The 17,004-nt window shown below is 43.5% G+C and overlaps 2 protein-coding genes across 3 annotated transcripts in view; one reads left to right on the top strand and one right to left on the bottom strand.

The window, feature by feature from the left end:
- LOC140728086 (ATP-binding cassette sub-family B member 6-like) overlaps positions 1-6,017 on the top strand; it is a 225,474-nt gene extending 219,457 nt beyond the window's left edge. The window contains exon 20 of the mRNA XM_073046274.1: positions 1,241-6,017. Coding sequence (XP_072902375.1) covers positions 1,241-1,400 — 160 coding nt within the window. The 3' untranslated portion in view covers positions 1,401-6,017. The remainder of the gene's footprint in view (positions 1-1,240) is intronic.
- Positions 6,018-6,512: 495 nt separating this feature from the next.
- Positions 6,513-17,004, bottom strand: part of LOC140728085 (uncharacterized) — a 28,502-nt gene continuing 18,010 nt past the window's right edge. Inside the window, exons 4-7 of one of the 2 annotated variants that reach the window (XM_073046272.1) lie at positions 16,227-16,358; positions 14,408-14,580; positions 9,630-9,884; positions 6,513-8,317 (exon numbers count right to left, since the gene is read on the bottom strand). In XM_073046272.1, coding sequence (XP_072902373.1) covers positions 8,117-8,317; positions 9,630-9,884; positions 14,408-14,580; positions 16,227-16,358 — 761 coding nt within the window. In that variant the 3' untranslated portion in view covers positions 6,513-8,116. Of the gene's footprint in view, positions 8,318-9,629; positions 9,885-14,403; positions 14,581-16,226; positions 16,359-17,004 lie in introns of those variants that run through there. The other variant, XM_073046273.1, reaches the window with a different exon arrangement.

Here is a 17,004-nt window from a genome sequence, read left to right as displayed (position 1 = left end):
CTTCTTTATAACTGCATTGATATGTTAGGACCAGGTTAGGTCCTCAGAGATCTTGACACCCAGGAACTTGAAACTGCTCACTCTCTCCACTTCTGATCCCTCTATCAGTACCAGCCCTCCAGCACACGATGCTGTGCCGACCTTTTAACCTTCTCTAAGATCAATCCAACCTCTTCCTTCCTCCATTTTTCTTTCATCCATGTGCCTGTATAAGAATCCCTTTAATGTCTCTGATGTGTCTGTCATCACCATTGCAGTGTGATCCATGCACTCACCACTCTCTGTAAAAAAAAACTACCACTGCCATTTTCCCTATATTCTTATCTAATCATCTTAAAATGATGCCCCTTCGTGTTGGCCATTTCCACCCTGGGAAAAAGTCACTGGCTGTCCACTTGATATATGCCTCTTATCATAATATACATCTATATGAAGTCACCTATCAAGTCACATTAGGGTCATTTAAGAGAAAAGCCCTGGCTCACTCAACCTCTCCTCATAAGACATGCTCTCTAATCCAGGCAGCATCCTGGTAAATCTCCTCTGCACCCTCTCTAATCCAGGCAGCATCCTGGTAAATCTCCTCTGCACCCTCTCTAATCCAGGCAGCATCCTGGTAAATCTCCTCTGCACCCTCTCTAATCCAGGCAGCATCCTGGTAAATCTCCTCTGCACCCTCTCTAATCCAGGCAGCATCCTGGTAAATCTCCTCTGCACCCTCTCTAAACCTTCCACAACCTTCCTGTAATGAGGTGACCAGAGATGAACTGAATTCTCCAAGTGTGGACCAAGCTGGGTTTTAGAGAGTTTTATACTTATGAGCATTTTATCTGAATGGTGCATTCCACAAGTACAGCACTCGATTGTTAATGACTTGAAAAATTGGACTGGATTATATTTTGAATTAGAACGAGAGGTCGTGGGTTAAAGGTGAAAGGTGAAATGTTTTACGAGGAACCTGAAGGAGAACTTCTTCACTCCGAAGGGTGGCAAGAGTGTGAAAGTAGTGAATGCAGGTTTGATTTCAACATTTAAGAGAAATTTGGGTAGGTACATGGGCTGGAGAGGCTATGTTTCAGGTGCAGATCGATGGGACTAGTCAGATTAATAGTTTGGCGTGGACCAATTGGGCTTGTCCTCTAGTGTTCTATGACTATGATTGTAAATTAAATCCGCAGCTCTTGGACTCAAAATTGGATACCATTCCAACCCTAATTGTTTATGTCCGTTTCTGTTTCAGGCACGAGGCATTACTGGATAAAGGGGGAGTTTATGCTGAAATGTGGATGAAACAGCAGCAGTCCGAGGCATCTGGCTCATCATCTGACACTGAAGCCAAAGACAAGAGCACTGAGAAACTACAGCCTCCTGGCGGCAAGAAGGGCCAGAGGTCCCACTAGCTACTCAGCGGAGATTTAACCAGGAAATTACCTCACCATTGATGTTGTGAATGTACTGAGTTTGTGCTGAACATTATATCTCGTGATTGTTCCGGAACATTCTATGGATCAGATTCCCACAGTATCTGGTCATTCTTAACGAGAAAGGAAAATTGTCAATGATTTATAGATTTTTCTAAAGACCATAAAACCATAAGACATAGTGGCAGAACTAATCCATCTGTCCCATTTAGTCTACTCCCATCAAGGCTGATTTATTATCCCTCTCAATCACATTCTCCTGTCTATTCCCTGTAACGTTGATACCCTTGCTAATCGCGAGTCCATCAACCTTCGCCCAATATACTCAATGACTTGGCCTCTACTGTCTGTGCCATTGAATTCCATAGATTCACCACTTTCTGGCTAAAGAAACTCCTCTGTTCTAAAGGGGCATCCTTTAATTCTGAGTCTGTGCCCTCTGGTCTTGAGGCTGATTTATACTTCTGCGTCAAATGAATGCTTGTAGGTATGGAGTAGCCGCATAACCTACGCTGTACCCTACGCCCTACCATAGCCTGACGCGCACCTCTCCAAAAATGTAACTGTGCATTGCGGCAACACAGACTGCAACAACTGTGATTGGTCGGCTTGGTAGCATCGCATTTCCTCCTGTCTATAGGCATACTGTGCGTACACTGATGCAAAATAAATGAACTAAATTGTCAAATCTGCCTGCCAACATCCAAAAATATTTGAAATGCATTTCCTCGTCCATGTCTCTCCGTGGCCGGACAAGCACAGAAAATTCACCCTCCTTCTGCCTCGATCCGTTCAATGGTCGTACACACCATCTCCTCCAACGTTTTCTCTCTTTTCTGCGTTGCAGTAATTTCAATAAAAGTAACCCTAGTTCAACACTTATTAGCTCCAACTCCAACATGATGCACTCAGTCGCCATTAGAAACCCCACCACCAACTAGCGTTTTTGCAGTGAATTGCAGAGCGACGCAGACACACCAACGCACAGGTATAAATGCTCACAACGGCGCAGGCCACTTATGAAGGCTGCGGCGTAGGCTACTATGCAGAGCTATAAATCAGCCTTTAGACTCCACCACTATAGGAAACATCCTCTCCACATTCATTCTTTCGAAGCCTTTCAATATTCAATAGGTTTCAATTATATCCACACCACCCCCCAGCTCACATTCTTCTAAACTCCAGTGAGTACAGACCCAGAGCCATCAAGTGCTCCTCATACTCTAACCCTTTCATTCTCTGGACCCTCACTAATGCTAGCTCATCTTTTCGTAGATAGGGAGCACAAAGCTACTCACATAGCCCTCCATATCTCTTCCGTCCATGTACTTAACCAAACTTCTCTTAAAAGTTCCCTGTCAGGTTCCCCTGAAATATTTCATCTTTCTCCTTTAACCCACAGATTCATCACCTTTTTCCTCAGTAGAAAAAGCCTGCTTGCATTCACTCTATCTGTATCCCTTATAATTTTGTCTACTTCTGTCATTCTCCTACACTCCAGGGAATAAAATCCTAACATATTCAACTTTTCCCTTTAACTCAGGTCCTCAAGTCCTGGCAACATCCTTGTAAATTTTCTCTACATTCTTTCAATCTTATATCTTTTTTGTAGGATGGTGACCAGAATTCCACATAATATTCTTAAAATTGGCCTCACCAACATCTCATATAACTTCAATATTTATTGTGGATAAATATCCATCCATGGAAAGCTCTGCTACTCGATTAGTGGTTGTAGAGTCATTTGAGAAACCAATGGATTTCAGTTCAGCAGACTCCTCCATATGTCAGTGTGAATCCAGGTTTTGTGAACTAGTCATCAGAGTGAGACTGGAAAGCACAATTATTTAACTTGGTGTTTTCACTGACCTGCTAAAACACTTAGAAACACTATGCCCTTGTTGTAAATTAGACATGGCAATAAGAACCTTAGAAATGAGGGCAGTTGAAGACCATTTGGCCCCTTCTGTTGCTGCACAATATAGTAAGATTATAAACACAAGAAATTCTGAAGATGCTGGAAATCCTGAGCAACACACACAAAATGCTGGAGGAACTCAGCAGGTCAAGCAGCATCTATACTGTGGCAGGGAATAAACAGATGAAGTTATGAGCCAAGGCAGGATAGGAAGGGGTAGAAGCTAGAATAAGAAGGTGGGGAAGAGAAGGAGTACAAGCGGGCAGGTGATAGGTGAGACAGGATAGGGATAAAGCAAGAAGCTGGAAGGTGATCAGTGGAAGAGGCAAAGAAGAAGGAATCTGACAGGAGAGGAGAGGGGCCAATGTGAGAAATAGAAGGAGGAGGGGCACGGAGGGAGGTGATGGGCAGGTGAGGAAAAGAGAAGGGTTAAGAGGATAGCCAGTATGGGGAATGGAACAAGAAGGGGGAGAGGGGAGAAATGATCTAAAATTAGAGAAATCTGGCACACTGTAAATTATTATCAGTTCAAGGGGAAAGGCTGAAATCATGATTACCTTTGTATTTTTCAGATATTCTGTTTCATAGGCAAGTATTGTACTCAAGATACCCAGGGCTATTGTCTCCACATACCTCATTCTTCTAGTCTCTGCAGCTACAGCATCGGACTATGTATGACACTGTAATATAACGTTAGAACCTCTTGTTGTCTCGGGTGGAATGTTCTGTAATGAGTCTCAGCATCATCAATCTGCAGCTGCCTTGAAATTGTACAAGTTCAGGGATGTCCACCTCAGCATCGAGATCCTCAGTTTATAAATGGATAGCCATCCCTTCCACAAGCCAGCACTCCCTGGGTAGTCTAGCTTGTTGAACCAGTTTGATCATATCCTGGTTTGTCCCACAGCTTTCTGACCCAGACAAGAGTGCGCTTTCAGTTGTGAGTCAGCTCTTGGGATGCTTGTGTGTTTTCTGTTTATGGGAATGTATTTAATTTTGGAAAATGGATGTGTTAATGATTAACTATGTGAAAGATTTTTTTCTGAGATACTGTTTCTTTAGATAATTATTACTAATGCTGTTACCTCTACATACTTCCATCATTCACCCCTTGTTTGCTCAATGGCAAGTAAACAAGAGATTCAACAGATGCTGGAAATCCGGAGTAACACACACTAAATGTTGGAGGAACTCAGCAGCACAGGCAGCAGCTACTGTATGGAAAGGAATAAAGAGTTGATGTTTCGAACAAGACTCGAAGCACTTCCTGAGGAAGTGTCTCAGTCCAAAATGTCACCTCTTTATTCCTTATCATAAATGCTGCCTGACCTGCTGAGTTCCTCCAGCATTTTGTATGTGTTATGTTGCATGTATCAAGTACAGTGAAGTTGTATGAGAAATCTTGCTCTTTGGAGGCTCATTAAATGAAATAATTCCTCTGTCCAACAGTAAAATGCAACCACTGGAGTTAAACCGTCCATCAGGGGATGGAAGGAGATTCAAGTCCTCCAGGTTTGTGAAGGAAGTGAAAACTAATGGTGTCTGTAGAGTCCCTACAGTTTCTAAATATCTATGATGTGAAGTGATTGTTGGTTCATTTAGTAATAAAGTTATTGGTTTTAAACCAGGTGGGAGATATCACTTATACACAGGAGATTTCACATTGACTGGAAATCCAGAGTAACACACACACAATGCTGCAGCTCAGGCAGCATCTATGAATGGGAATATAGAGAGTTAACATTTCGGGCTGAGAGCTTCCATCAAAGCACTTTGGGACTCATCAGGATAATTCACTCACTATGACATTAATTGGTTTATTATTGTCACATGTACCGAGCTGCAGTATAAAACTATTTTGCACGCCATCCATACAGATCAACTGGTGATTAAGATAGAAGAGGGGAAAAGCAACCAAAGATTGCAGAATAAAGGAAGTGCAGTGAAGGTGGAGAATTTCAATATTCAGATAGATTGGGGAAAATCAGATTTTTATGTATTGGACTGTACCGCTGCTGCAAAACATCAAATTTCAGGACACATGACATGTATCACGCGATGTTTTACAGCGCCAGTGACCCAGATTCAATTCCCTCTGCAGTTTGCAAGGATTTTGCACGTTCTCTCTGTGACCGTGTAGGTTTCCTTCGGATATTCCAGTTTCCTCCCACATTCCAAAGATGTACGGGTTAGGGTTAGTAAGTTGTGGGCATGCAATGTTGGTGTCAAAAGCGTGTAACAGACCACTCCTCACAGACCTGAGAACAGAACAGCAGACACAGGCCACAGGAGGAGCATTGGGGTGCTATAGTAGTGTAGCAGTCAGCGCAATGCAATCACGGCTCGTGGTGTCAGTTCTATTCTGACACCATCTGTAAGAAGTTTGTATGGGTATGTGGGTTTCCTCCAGGTGCTCCAGTTTTCTCCCACAGTCCAAAACTTACCATTTATAAATACTAGATTTGTATTCAATTCCCACTTCTGAGAGTTGTGCACGGAATCTCAGCTCACACTACAGTGTGGAGCAGAGAGTACTGTGTTTCTGAGGGGAGCTTATGCAGAATTATTGCTGCTTATTGGATCCAGCACTACAAAAAGTTTTGGAAGATTATGAATTCCTTTGTGTTGAATTGTAGTTTTACAGCATTTTTATATTAAAAGGTGTTATGTAAATGCAACGTAGCCCTGCTTCTGAAATCTTTTTAGTGAACCGGACAATCAGCAGTTTCCTGATCACCACTACTGATACAACTTTTTAATGCAAATAGTTTCTCAAATTGACTTTACATTTGAACTATGGCTCAGGCCTGTGCATAATTGTCTAGTAATGCAATATATCCTATCAGATAGGCACGGTAGTGACTACTGTGACGGCGTACAGCGTCAGCGACTCAGGTTCCATTTCTGCCACTGTCTGTAAGCAGTTTGTATGTCCAACCTGTGACCACATGGGTTTCCTTTGGGTACTCCGGTTTTAACCGACATCCCAAAGACATAAAGGTTAGGGTTAGTGAGTTATGGGCATGTTATGTTGCTGTTTGAGGCATGCAACACTTGCCCATAGAACATCCTCGACGCTATTGGTTGTTGACCCAAAAGAATGATGGTCACTTTGACGTACATGTGGCAAATAAAGTTAATTATTCAAAGTTAGGTTCCAGAGCTGTGAGGTAGCATGTTTAAGTTCAAGTTTAATTTTCATTCAACCACACACACATGAATACATCCAAATGAAACAGCATCCCTCTGAGGCCAAGGTGCAAAGCACAGAAACAACAGTCACACACAGCACCTAAAAATGCATATAATTATGAAAGAAGAAAAACGTTGTCACAAAAATAAAATAATATAACCAAAGTTCATGAGTCTGATGTCCTGTAGATTGCTGGTACATAGATGTTCCACTAACCTCTACAAAATAATAAACAGGTAAATGGAGTATGTTGAGGGAACTGTTGTTATGTGAGATGAGTTACTCACGTGCTCCTTCTGAGTGATGCTTTTCAAGATGCAAGTTTGTTTACTATCCTTCAGTACAAGTGTAAAGAGGAACAAACAGATTCGATGCAGCATTAAAAACGCAATAAGCATAACAAACGGAATAAAAACAAATATAAAAACAATCCTATAAGACAGAATAAAAAACACAATTAGCATAAAGACTGTTCACTGTTATTTTCATACAAAAGTTACTTTATTATAAATATATACAGTCACTTACAATCAAATGAATAACACCTAGAGTTAGCATAAATAGGGTAGCCACACTGCACTGTGAACAGAGGATTCCCCTCCAGAGACCACATTCCTACAATTATTTACAGCTCCTAACTCACACTGTGCTCTTCATTTTCAGGAGGTGAACAGTTCTGCCGTGCATTGTGGACATGCTAAGTTGGCGCCGTAATGTGTGGTGACAATGGCAGGCTGTCCCATCACACCCTCAGGTTGCGTTGGTGGTTAACGCAAATGGCACATTTCACTGTATGTTTCCATGTACACATGGTAAAGACACTTGAATCTTGCCAGGACTTGAGGACCTGAGTTATAGGGAAAGGACTTTATTCCCTGGAGTGTAGGAGAATGAGGAGAGATTTGACACAATTATGAATGGTATAGATAGCATAAATGCAAGCACTCTTTTCCCACTGAGGTTGACTAGGACTAGAACTAGAGGTCATAGAGTCAAAGGTGAAATATTTAAGGGAAACCTGAGGGTGATCTTCACTCAGAGGGTGGTGTGAGTGTGTGAAAGTAGTGGATTGGGGTTCAAATGCAACATCTAAGAGAAGTTTGGACAAGTACATGGAGCGAGGGGTATGACAGGCTATTGTCCAGGGAAGAAAGAGGCTCATTTTGCTGTTGTTGTGTTGTCGTTTTTGCGTGCATTGTTCTGATGAGCATTGTGGGCCTGCTATTTTGGTGCCAGAAAGCACGGTGACGCTTACGAGCTGGTCCCAACACACCTTTAGGTTGTGATGCATTTCACTGTATGTTTCCATGTACAGGTGACAAACCAATCTGTATCTGAACTGGAATCTGAAGTACCACATCCTGAGTTGGAGTGACGGAGCTCGGGGATGAAGAAGAAACCAAGCAACCATTGTTCATTACAGCAAGATCTGTGCTGGTCAATACATTGAAAGTAAACAGAATCTTTTAACACAATCACTTCCCAGAAAGGAATGTTTAAAATATTCATGGTGTTAAAACCTTGCTCAAGGGCTTAAATCTGTGCTCTGAACAGTACAGTGTATGAGGGAGCAAAATGGAGCAGTTAGTGTGGGAGATCTTTCCTCTGGATGGTCTGGTACCACACCGCAGTTGGCAGGTTTTGGCAACCCATGTATTCGCGCTTCACCTCTTCTGGAGTCAGCGGTGGGTTGTTGTAGCAAGGCCCTCCATAGATGGTGCTGTTCATGAGGCCAGGAGTGGCCTCAACTATCCCAAGGGTTGAAGAGGCAGCCCGGGCGACATTCTGTGAAATAATCCAAAAATGGTAGGTTCAGGGTGAAGTCCAGCAACTCAACAACAATTTGCATTTCTGTATCACCCCATACTGCATGTCTGTGCAATTCGTTGCCACAGACAAATGTGGAGGCCAAGTCATTGGGTATATTTAAAGCGGAAGTTGATAGGTTCTTAATTAGTAAGGGTGTCAAAAGTTACGGGGAGAAGGCAGGAGAACGGGGTTGAGAGGGATAATAAATCAGTCATCATAGAATGGTGGAGAAGATTTGACGGGCCAAATGGCCCAATTCTACTCTTTTTGTCTTTTGGTCAAATGTGCAAGAGGTGCATTATCAGATAAAAATAGTACTGAAGTTAATTGGGCAAAGGTGTGACACAGGTCCACTCTCTTACAGCTCCAGTGACCCAGGTTCAGTTGAGACAACCACTGTCCTCCGCGGAGTTTGCACGAACTCCCTGTGACCGCACGAGATCCCCCCTAGGTGCTCCAGTTTCCACCCACGGGCTAATCAATCACTGTAAATTGGGTAAAGGGTAGAATCTTTGGGGGGGGGGGTATTTGGAAGAAAGATGGGTGCTCTTGATGGCTAGCACACTTAGTGGGTCAAAAGGCCCAGTTCCATGCTGTATGACTTTGGAATTGGTTGGTTACACTAATAAGCTTCTCGAAGAAAGAAAAAATGGGAGGGAGTGGAGATTAGCCAAGGAATTATCAACCTTAGAGTCTTCAACAGATCAACTATCAATGATCACTACAGAATTCATTTAGCTAGAACAAGGGAAAACAGTAACGGATGCAGATTAAAGTGATTCAGTTACAGAGAAAGTGTGGTAAGGTGGAAGATCATAATAAGGTCAAGAATCCAACTTGTCATACTAGGGAATTCAATAGTCTTATAACAGTGGGGTGGAAGTTGTTCTTGAGCCTGGTGTATGTGCTTTCAGGCTTTTGTATCTTCTTCCTGATGGGAGGTAGGAGAAGAGAGAACGTCTGGGGGAGTGGGGTCTTTGATTAACTCAATGGCAGTACCCACTGTAAGGACATTCCTCTGGTGAAGGGAGCTCTGTTACAGAGGTCGATCCTACAGCAACTTGCAGTACGAGGAGCCACACGATGTCTGGTTGCTGGATGATAAAGTCGAAGTTTTGGGCTGAGACCTTTCATTAGGACTGGAAAGGAAGGGGGCAGAAGCCAGAATAAGAAGGCGGGGAGAGGGGAAGGAGCTGTTCCTGAGTGTGGAGGAGGCAGAGGACAGGTCGTCAATTTAGGAAGGCGAGGACTGGTGTTTTGTTAAAACAATGCAGTGATCTCAACTGACCTTCACAATGTAATCACTGAGGCACTGATCTGGTTGAAGTTCTGTCCAGAATTCGGTAAAGCTGGAAGCCCAGGTGAACTCTGAACCCCTGCTATTGCTGATCAGGACAACGTTTGGATGTTTGGTGGACGCCAGGAGTTTTTTCATCAGTGTCCCCGAGTAACTTTGGTCAATGAACATGAACACTCTGTGCGCCTTGCACCCTTCGAGGTCAGTCAGCAGCTCTCCCACAGTGTAACGCTCCTTCTGGTCAGCCTGAGAAATCGAAGCACACACTGCGTCACCCAGCATCATTGCTGCTCTCCCTACTGATATTTTTTCATAGGACATAGAACAGGACAGAACCTTAGAGGCCCTTTGGCCCACAATGTTGTGCTGACCTATATAAACTTAGTCCATGATCAATCTAACCCTTCCCTCTTACACTTAGATCATAGAACATTACAGCATAGTACAGTGTCTGGCCCGCAATATTGTGCTGTCCTTTTTACCTACTCAAACATCAATCTAACACTTTCCTCCCACATAACTCTCTATTTTTCTATCATCCATGTGCCCATGTGTCCAAGAATCTCTTAAATGTCCCTAATGTACCCTTGAGTGTGATGGCTGTTAATGCAAACGACACATTTCACTGTGTGTTTTGATGTACATGTGATAAATCCAAATCTGAATCCAAATTTGCTTCCACCACCACACCTGGCAACGTAATCCATGCATCATACATTTTACAGCACCAGTGATTGGGGGTGGGTCAATTCTGGCTGCTGGCTGTAGGGAATTGTATGTTCTCTCCAAGATTATGTGGTTTCCTCCAGGTGCTCTAATTTCCTCCCACATTCCAAAACCATGTGGGTTAGGGTTAGTAAGCTGTGGGCATGCTATGCTGGTGCAAGAAGCATAGCGACAGTTGTGGCCTGCCTCAACACATCCTCGGATTGTGTTTGTCATTTATGCAAACAACGAATTCCATTGTACATTTTGATATTTGCATAAGATCATAAGACATCATGTCTGATTTATTATGCCTCTAAACCCTATTCTCCTGCCCTCTCCGCCATAACATTTGATAGCCTGATTAATCAAAAATCGCTTTAAATATACCCAATGATGTGGCCTGCACAGTTATCCATGGCAATGAATCTCACAGATTCCTCACACTCTGGCTGAAGAATTTTTTCCTTATCTCTGTTCTAAATGGACATCCCTCAATTCTGAATCTGTGCCCTCTGTCCTAGGCTTCCCGAATATAGCAAACATACTCTGCCCATCCACCCTATCTAAGCCTTCTGATATTCAAGAGGTTTCAATGAGATGTGCCCTTCTTTCTTCTAAACTCCAGTGAGACAAGCCCAGAGCCATCAGACAATCCTCATATGCTGACCCTTTCATTCCTGGGATGTTTTTTGTGAACCTCCTCTGTCCTTCTCCAATACCAGCACATCTTTTCTCAGATGGGGGGCCCAAAATTGCTGACAATACTCCAAGTGCGGTCTGACCAATGTCTTATAAAGCTTTAACATTACATCTTTGCTTTTGTATTCTAGTCCACTCAAAATGAATGCTAACATTGCATTTGCCTTCCTCACCACTGACTCAACCTGCAAGTTAACCTTTAGGGAATCCTGCACAAGGTCTCCCAAGTCCTTTTGCATCTCAGAGTTTTGAATTTTCCCCCATTTAGAAAGTAGTTCACACCTTTATTCCTTCTGCCAAGGTGCATGACTGTGCACTTACCTATATTTTATTCCATCTGCCACTCTTTTCACCCATTCCCCCAATCTGCCCAAGTCCTTCTGGGGACACCCTGCTTCCTCAACGCTACCTACCCCTCCACCTATCTTTTATTGTCTACCGACTTGGCCACAAAGCCAACAATTCCTTTATCCAAATCATTGACATACAACATGGTCCCAACACCAACCCCTGTAGCATATCAGCAGCCAACCAGAACAGATGCCCTTTATTCCCACTCTTTGTATCCTGCCATTTAGCCAATCTTCTAACCTTGGGCTCTTAGATTTTTGCCAGGCCTTTGACAAGGTACCGCACATGAGGTTGCTTAACAAGCTAAGTAAACAACATCCACTGACTCTCCTTTGTCTCTTCTGGCTGTTATTTCCTCAAAGGATTCCAACGTATTTGTCAGACATCATTTCCCCTTCAGAAAACCATGCAGACTTCGGCCTATTTTATCATGTGCCTCCAAGTACCCTGAAACCTCATCCTTAATAATGGACTCCAACTTGTTTCTAACCACTGAGGTCAGGCTAACTGGCCTTTAATTTTCTTTCTTCTTCCTCCCTTCCTTCTTAAAGAGTGGAGTGACATTTGAAATTTTCCAGTCCTTCGGAACCACTCCAGAATCTAGTGATTTTTGAAAGATCATCACTGATGCCTCCACAATCTCTTCAGCTACCTCTTTCAGAACCCTGGGGTGTACTCCATCTGGTCCAGGTAGCTTACCTACTTCAGACCTTTCAGCTTCCCGAGCACCTTCTCTGTGGTAATAATGACACTCACTTCTGACCCTGAAACTCTTGAATTTCTGGCATTCTGTTGGTGTTTTCCACAGTGAAGACTGATGCAGAATACTTATTCAGTTCGTCTGCCATTTCTTTGTTGCCCATTACTACTTCTCCAATGTCATTTTCCCACAGACCGATATCCACTCATCTCTCTTTAACTCTTTATATATCTAAGAAAACATTTTGCATCAACTTCTATATTATTGGCTAGCTTTCCTTCATGCTTCATCAGTTCTCTCTTTATGGTTTTTTTCCAGTTGTTTTTAAAAGCTTCATAATCCTCTACCTTCCCACTAATTTTTGTTACATGCCCTATCTTTTGCTTTTATGCTGTCTTTGACTTCTTGTCAGCCATGGTTGCCTCATCCTTCCTTTAGAATACTTCTACACCTCTGGGATGTATCTTCCCTGTGCCTTCTGAATTGCCCCTAGAAACACCATCCATTACTGTTTTGTTGTTAACCCTGCTAGTGTTCCCATCCAATTAACTTTGGCCAGCTCCTCTCTCATGCCTCTGTAATTCCCTTTACTCAATTGTAAAACTGATACATTCAATTTCAACTTCTCCTTCTCAAACTGTCTCTTAAGGGTTCTTTTACCTTAAGCTCCCAAATCAAATCTGGTTCATTACACAACATCCAATCCAGAATTGCCATTCTCCTAAGAGTCTCAACCACAAGCTGCTCTAAAAAGCCATCTCGTAGGCATTCTATAAATTCCCTCTCTTGAGATTCAGCATCAACCTGATTTTCCAAATCTAGTTGCATTGAAATCCCCCATAATTATCGTAACATTGCCCTTTTTACATGCCATTTCTATCTTCCGTTGCAATTTGTAGCCCACATCCTGGCTACTGCTCAGAGGCATGTGCATAACTTCCATCAGGGTCTTTCTACACTTGCAATTTCTTAACTCTACCCACATGGATTCTACACCTTCCAATCCTATGTCATCTCTTTCTAAGGATTTGATCTCATTTTTTACCTATAGAGCCACGCCTCTTCCTCTGCCAACCTGCCTTTCTTTTCAATACAATGTGTATTCTTGGATGTTAAGCTCCCAACTATGATCTTCTTTCAGCAATGACTCAGAGATGCCCACAACATCATACCTGTCGATCTCTAACTGCACTACGAGATCGTCTACATTATACCGTATACTGCCTGCATTCAAATGTAACACCTTCCGTCCTGTATTCATCCTTACTGATTTTGGCCTCCTGTTACACTTTAACCCATCCCACTGATCATAAATTTGCCTTATCATCTCTTTGTCCTTCCTCATGGTCTTACTACACACTGTATCCAGTTGCATACCAGCTGCCCTATCACTCCAGTTCCCACCTACCCCCCAGTTCCCATACCCCTGGCAAATTAGTTTAAACCTTTAGGTGTAACTCTCCCCATCAAGTGTTACCCGTCCTTCTTGTTCAGATCATACCTTCCCCAGAGAGATCCCAATAATCCAGAGATCTGAAACCCTGTCCCCTGCACTTAATCTTCAGCCAGGCATTCATCTGCCAAATTGTTCTATTCTTACCCCCACCAGAACGTAGCACAGGCAACACTCCACAGATTACTGCCTTGGGGGTCCTGCTTTTCAGCTTTCTGACTAAATTCTCTTTTTAAGGCCTCCTTCCTCTCCCTACCTATATTGTTGGTACCAATATGTCCCACAGCTTCCGGCTGTTCTTCTCCTTTTAGAACGGTGTGGACCCAATCTGAGATATCCCTGTACCTGGGAAGCAGCATAACATCTGGGTGTCGTTTTCACACCCGCCGAATCTGCTTTCTGCTCCCCTAATTATGGAATCCACTATCACTGCTGCAGTCCTTTCCTTCCCCCTTCCTGCTTGAGACTCAGTGCCAGAGACATGGTTGCCTGTGGCTTTCCACTGGTAGGTTGTGCTCCAACAGTATCCAAAGAGGTATACGTATTATTGAGGGGAACTCTGCACTGGCTGACCATTTCCCTTCCTCTCTCCTGACAGTCACCTGCCTCCTGTAACTGAAGGGTGACCACCTCCCTGTAACTCCTATCTATCACCTTACGTTCCCGTCTAAGCTGAAAGTCATCCAGCTGTAGCTCCGGTCCCTCTAAAGAGCTGCAGCCCGATAAACTTCATGCAGATGTGGTTATCAGGGAGATGTACACGTGACAAACAAAGTTAAGCTTTAAATCTTTAGAATGGTTTAGTAGGAGTGGGCCCTCCTGCTGGTTCTGAGGTTCTGATTCTCTGTAAATACCTACTATCCCATTGTTGTTGACGTCCCAGAGCAGCATGGTGCCATCATTCCTCGTAGGGCTGTTGAGATAGAGGACCAGAGAGTCAGCGCAATTGACGGCGCGGCAGATGTAAGCGATGTGGCTCCTGATCATCACCTTCTCTGTGGCCGGGTAGATGCCCTCGGTCTCTTCGCCCACTGCAACAAACAGAGGCAGAACTCAACTTTCTGAGCTGCACAAGTGCATCAAACCTGCCTGGATCAGAGGGCATGTTTTATGAGGAAAGGCAGAGCGAGCTAGGGCTTCTCTCTTTGGAGCGAAGGAGCATGAGAGATGACTTACTTTCTTTTCCATGTACCACACCAAATGGTTTTAAAAGTACTTGTACCTCCTTACATAGAACATTACAGCACAGTACAGCCCCTTCAGAAGTTGCGCCAACTTTTTAACCTACTCTGTGATCAATCTAACCCTTCCCTCCTACATAACCTTCCATTTTTCTATCATCTATATTCCTATCTAAGAGTCTCATAAATGCCCCTAATGTACCTGCCTTGCGTAAAACACGACATCGCCCATATACTTTCCTCCAGTCACTACCTCTTCCTCAGGCATCTCGTTTATTGTGATAATTTCTGGTTGCCTCATTATAGGAAAGACGTGGAAGCTTTAGAGATGGTACAGAGGAGATTTACTGAGACGCTGATGGATTAGAGAGCATGTCTCATCAGGATAGGCTTAGCAAGCTAGGGCTTTTCTCTTTGGATCAAATGAGGATGAGAGGTAAACACAAGAGATCTGCAGTTGCTGGAAATCTAGAGTAACACACAAAATCCTGGAGTAACTCAGGTCAGGCAGTGTCTATGGAGAGGAATAAACAGTCGACATTTCAGGCCGAGACCCTTCATCAAGACTGGTTAGGGGTCTTGGCCCAAAACATTAACTATTTATTCCCCTCCATAGATGCTGCCTGTCCTGCTGAGTTCCTCCGGCAGTTTTTACTGTATGTGTTTCTACAGAGGATGAGAGGTCACTAGCTAGAGACGTACGAGATGTTAAGAGGCATAGTTTGAGTGGACAGCCAGACTCTTTCCCAGGGAAGAAATGGCTAATACGAGAAGGCATCATTTTAAAGTGATTGAAGGAAAGTATGGGGAGTGGATATTAGAAGTACAGTAGGCTTTTTACACAGAGAGTTGTGGGTGTGTGGAACGCCCTATCAGGGGTGGAAGTAGAGGCAAATACATCAGGAACATTTAAGAGACTCTTGATCTTGTAGTAGGTTAAAAGGCCGAAAAGCTTATACTGTGCTGTAATGTTCTATATACCCATCATCCTCTGTATGAGAAAAGTGCTTCTGAGGTCCCCTTTAAACTTTTCCCTCTGACTTTAAATCTACACTGTCTTGTTCTGGGTTTCCCTACCCTGGGGGAAAAGACTATGACCATTCACCTTCTTTACGTCCCTGATGATTTTATAGACCTCTATGAGGTCACATCAGAGCTTTGTTTGCTCTTGGGAAAACAATCCCAGCCTATCCAGTCTCTCCTGAGAATTCAAACCCTCCAGGCATAGTAATATCTTCATGAAACTCGTCCGCACCCTCTCTAGCCGAGTCACATCCTTCCTAGACACAAGGTTCTGCACAAGCTGGAAGTCTTGAGCAACGCACACAAAATGCTGAAATCAGGCAGCATCTATGGAGGAGAATAAACAGTCAATGTTTGTGGGCTTGATGGAGGCCTGATGAAGGGTCTTGGCTGAAAATGTCGACAGTTTATTCCTCTCCATAGATGCTGCCCAGCTTGCTGAGTTCCTCCAGCACTTTGTGTGTTCCTGTTACCTGGGAGCTGTCCATCTCCTGCAAAGAAGGTCTTGATGTTCTCTGATCGGAAGCCATTTCTGCGTAGCATTCGATAGAAGTGGATCACGTTGTCAACGTGCCTCTGGTACGTGAGGTGTTCCTTCCACCCTCCTGAAAGGCAATGGGTAGGAAGAGAAAGTGGACAAGTCAGTGGACATCACTCTCGGGACCCTCATCCAGCCCAAGATGTAGAGGGTCAGCCAAGACTCATTAAGTGACCATCCCCTGTCTTATTGTGAATTCAGAACTTTAGATCAAAAAATGACACTGACCTCCAGGCAGAATATGCTCATTTAGCACCTCCCAGTGCCGCCTGTGGGCAAGCCTATTCTGAATCCACGCAGACAGGTTTCCCTGCATCTCATGGCACCTGACCTTCTCAATGACCTACCACGGGGAACTTTATCAAACGCCTTACTAAAATCCATATACACCACATCCACTGCTCTACCTTCATCAAAGTGCTTTGTTACATCCTCAAAGAATTTAATCAGACTTGTGAGGCATGGCCTGTCCCTCACAACGCCACACTGACTATTCCTAATCTTTATTCTTTAAAATTGATGAATGCTTTATTTGTGCCAACACAACAAATTCCTAATATCTTTAATGTGGCAAATAAAGTTGATCCTTGATCCTTATTCCTCTTGACTAGATATTCCACATCTCTAATCAGCCATGTTTCCTTCCCCCTGCCTAAACGGGGCAAACCTATCCAGAACTTCATACAAGTGCTTCCTAAACAACCTCCACATTT

Source organism: Hemitrygon akajei, chromosome 5, assembly GCF_048418815.1.
Source record: "Hemitrygon akajei chromosome 5, sHemAka1.3, whole genome shotgun sequence".
Taxonomy (NCBI): domain Eukaryota; kingdom Metazoa; phylum Chordata; class Chondrichthyes; order Myliobatiformes; family Dasyatidae; genus Hemitrygon; species Hemitrygon akajei.
The sequence above is the reverse complement of the archived record's forward strand: the minus strand, read 5'-3'. Positions and strand labels throughout refer to the sequence as shown.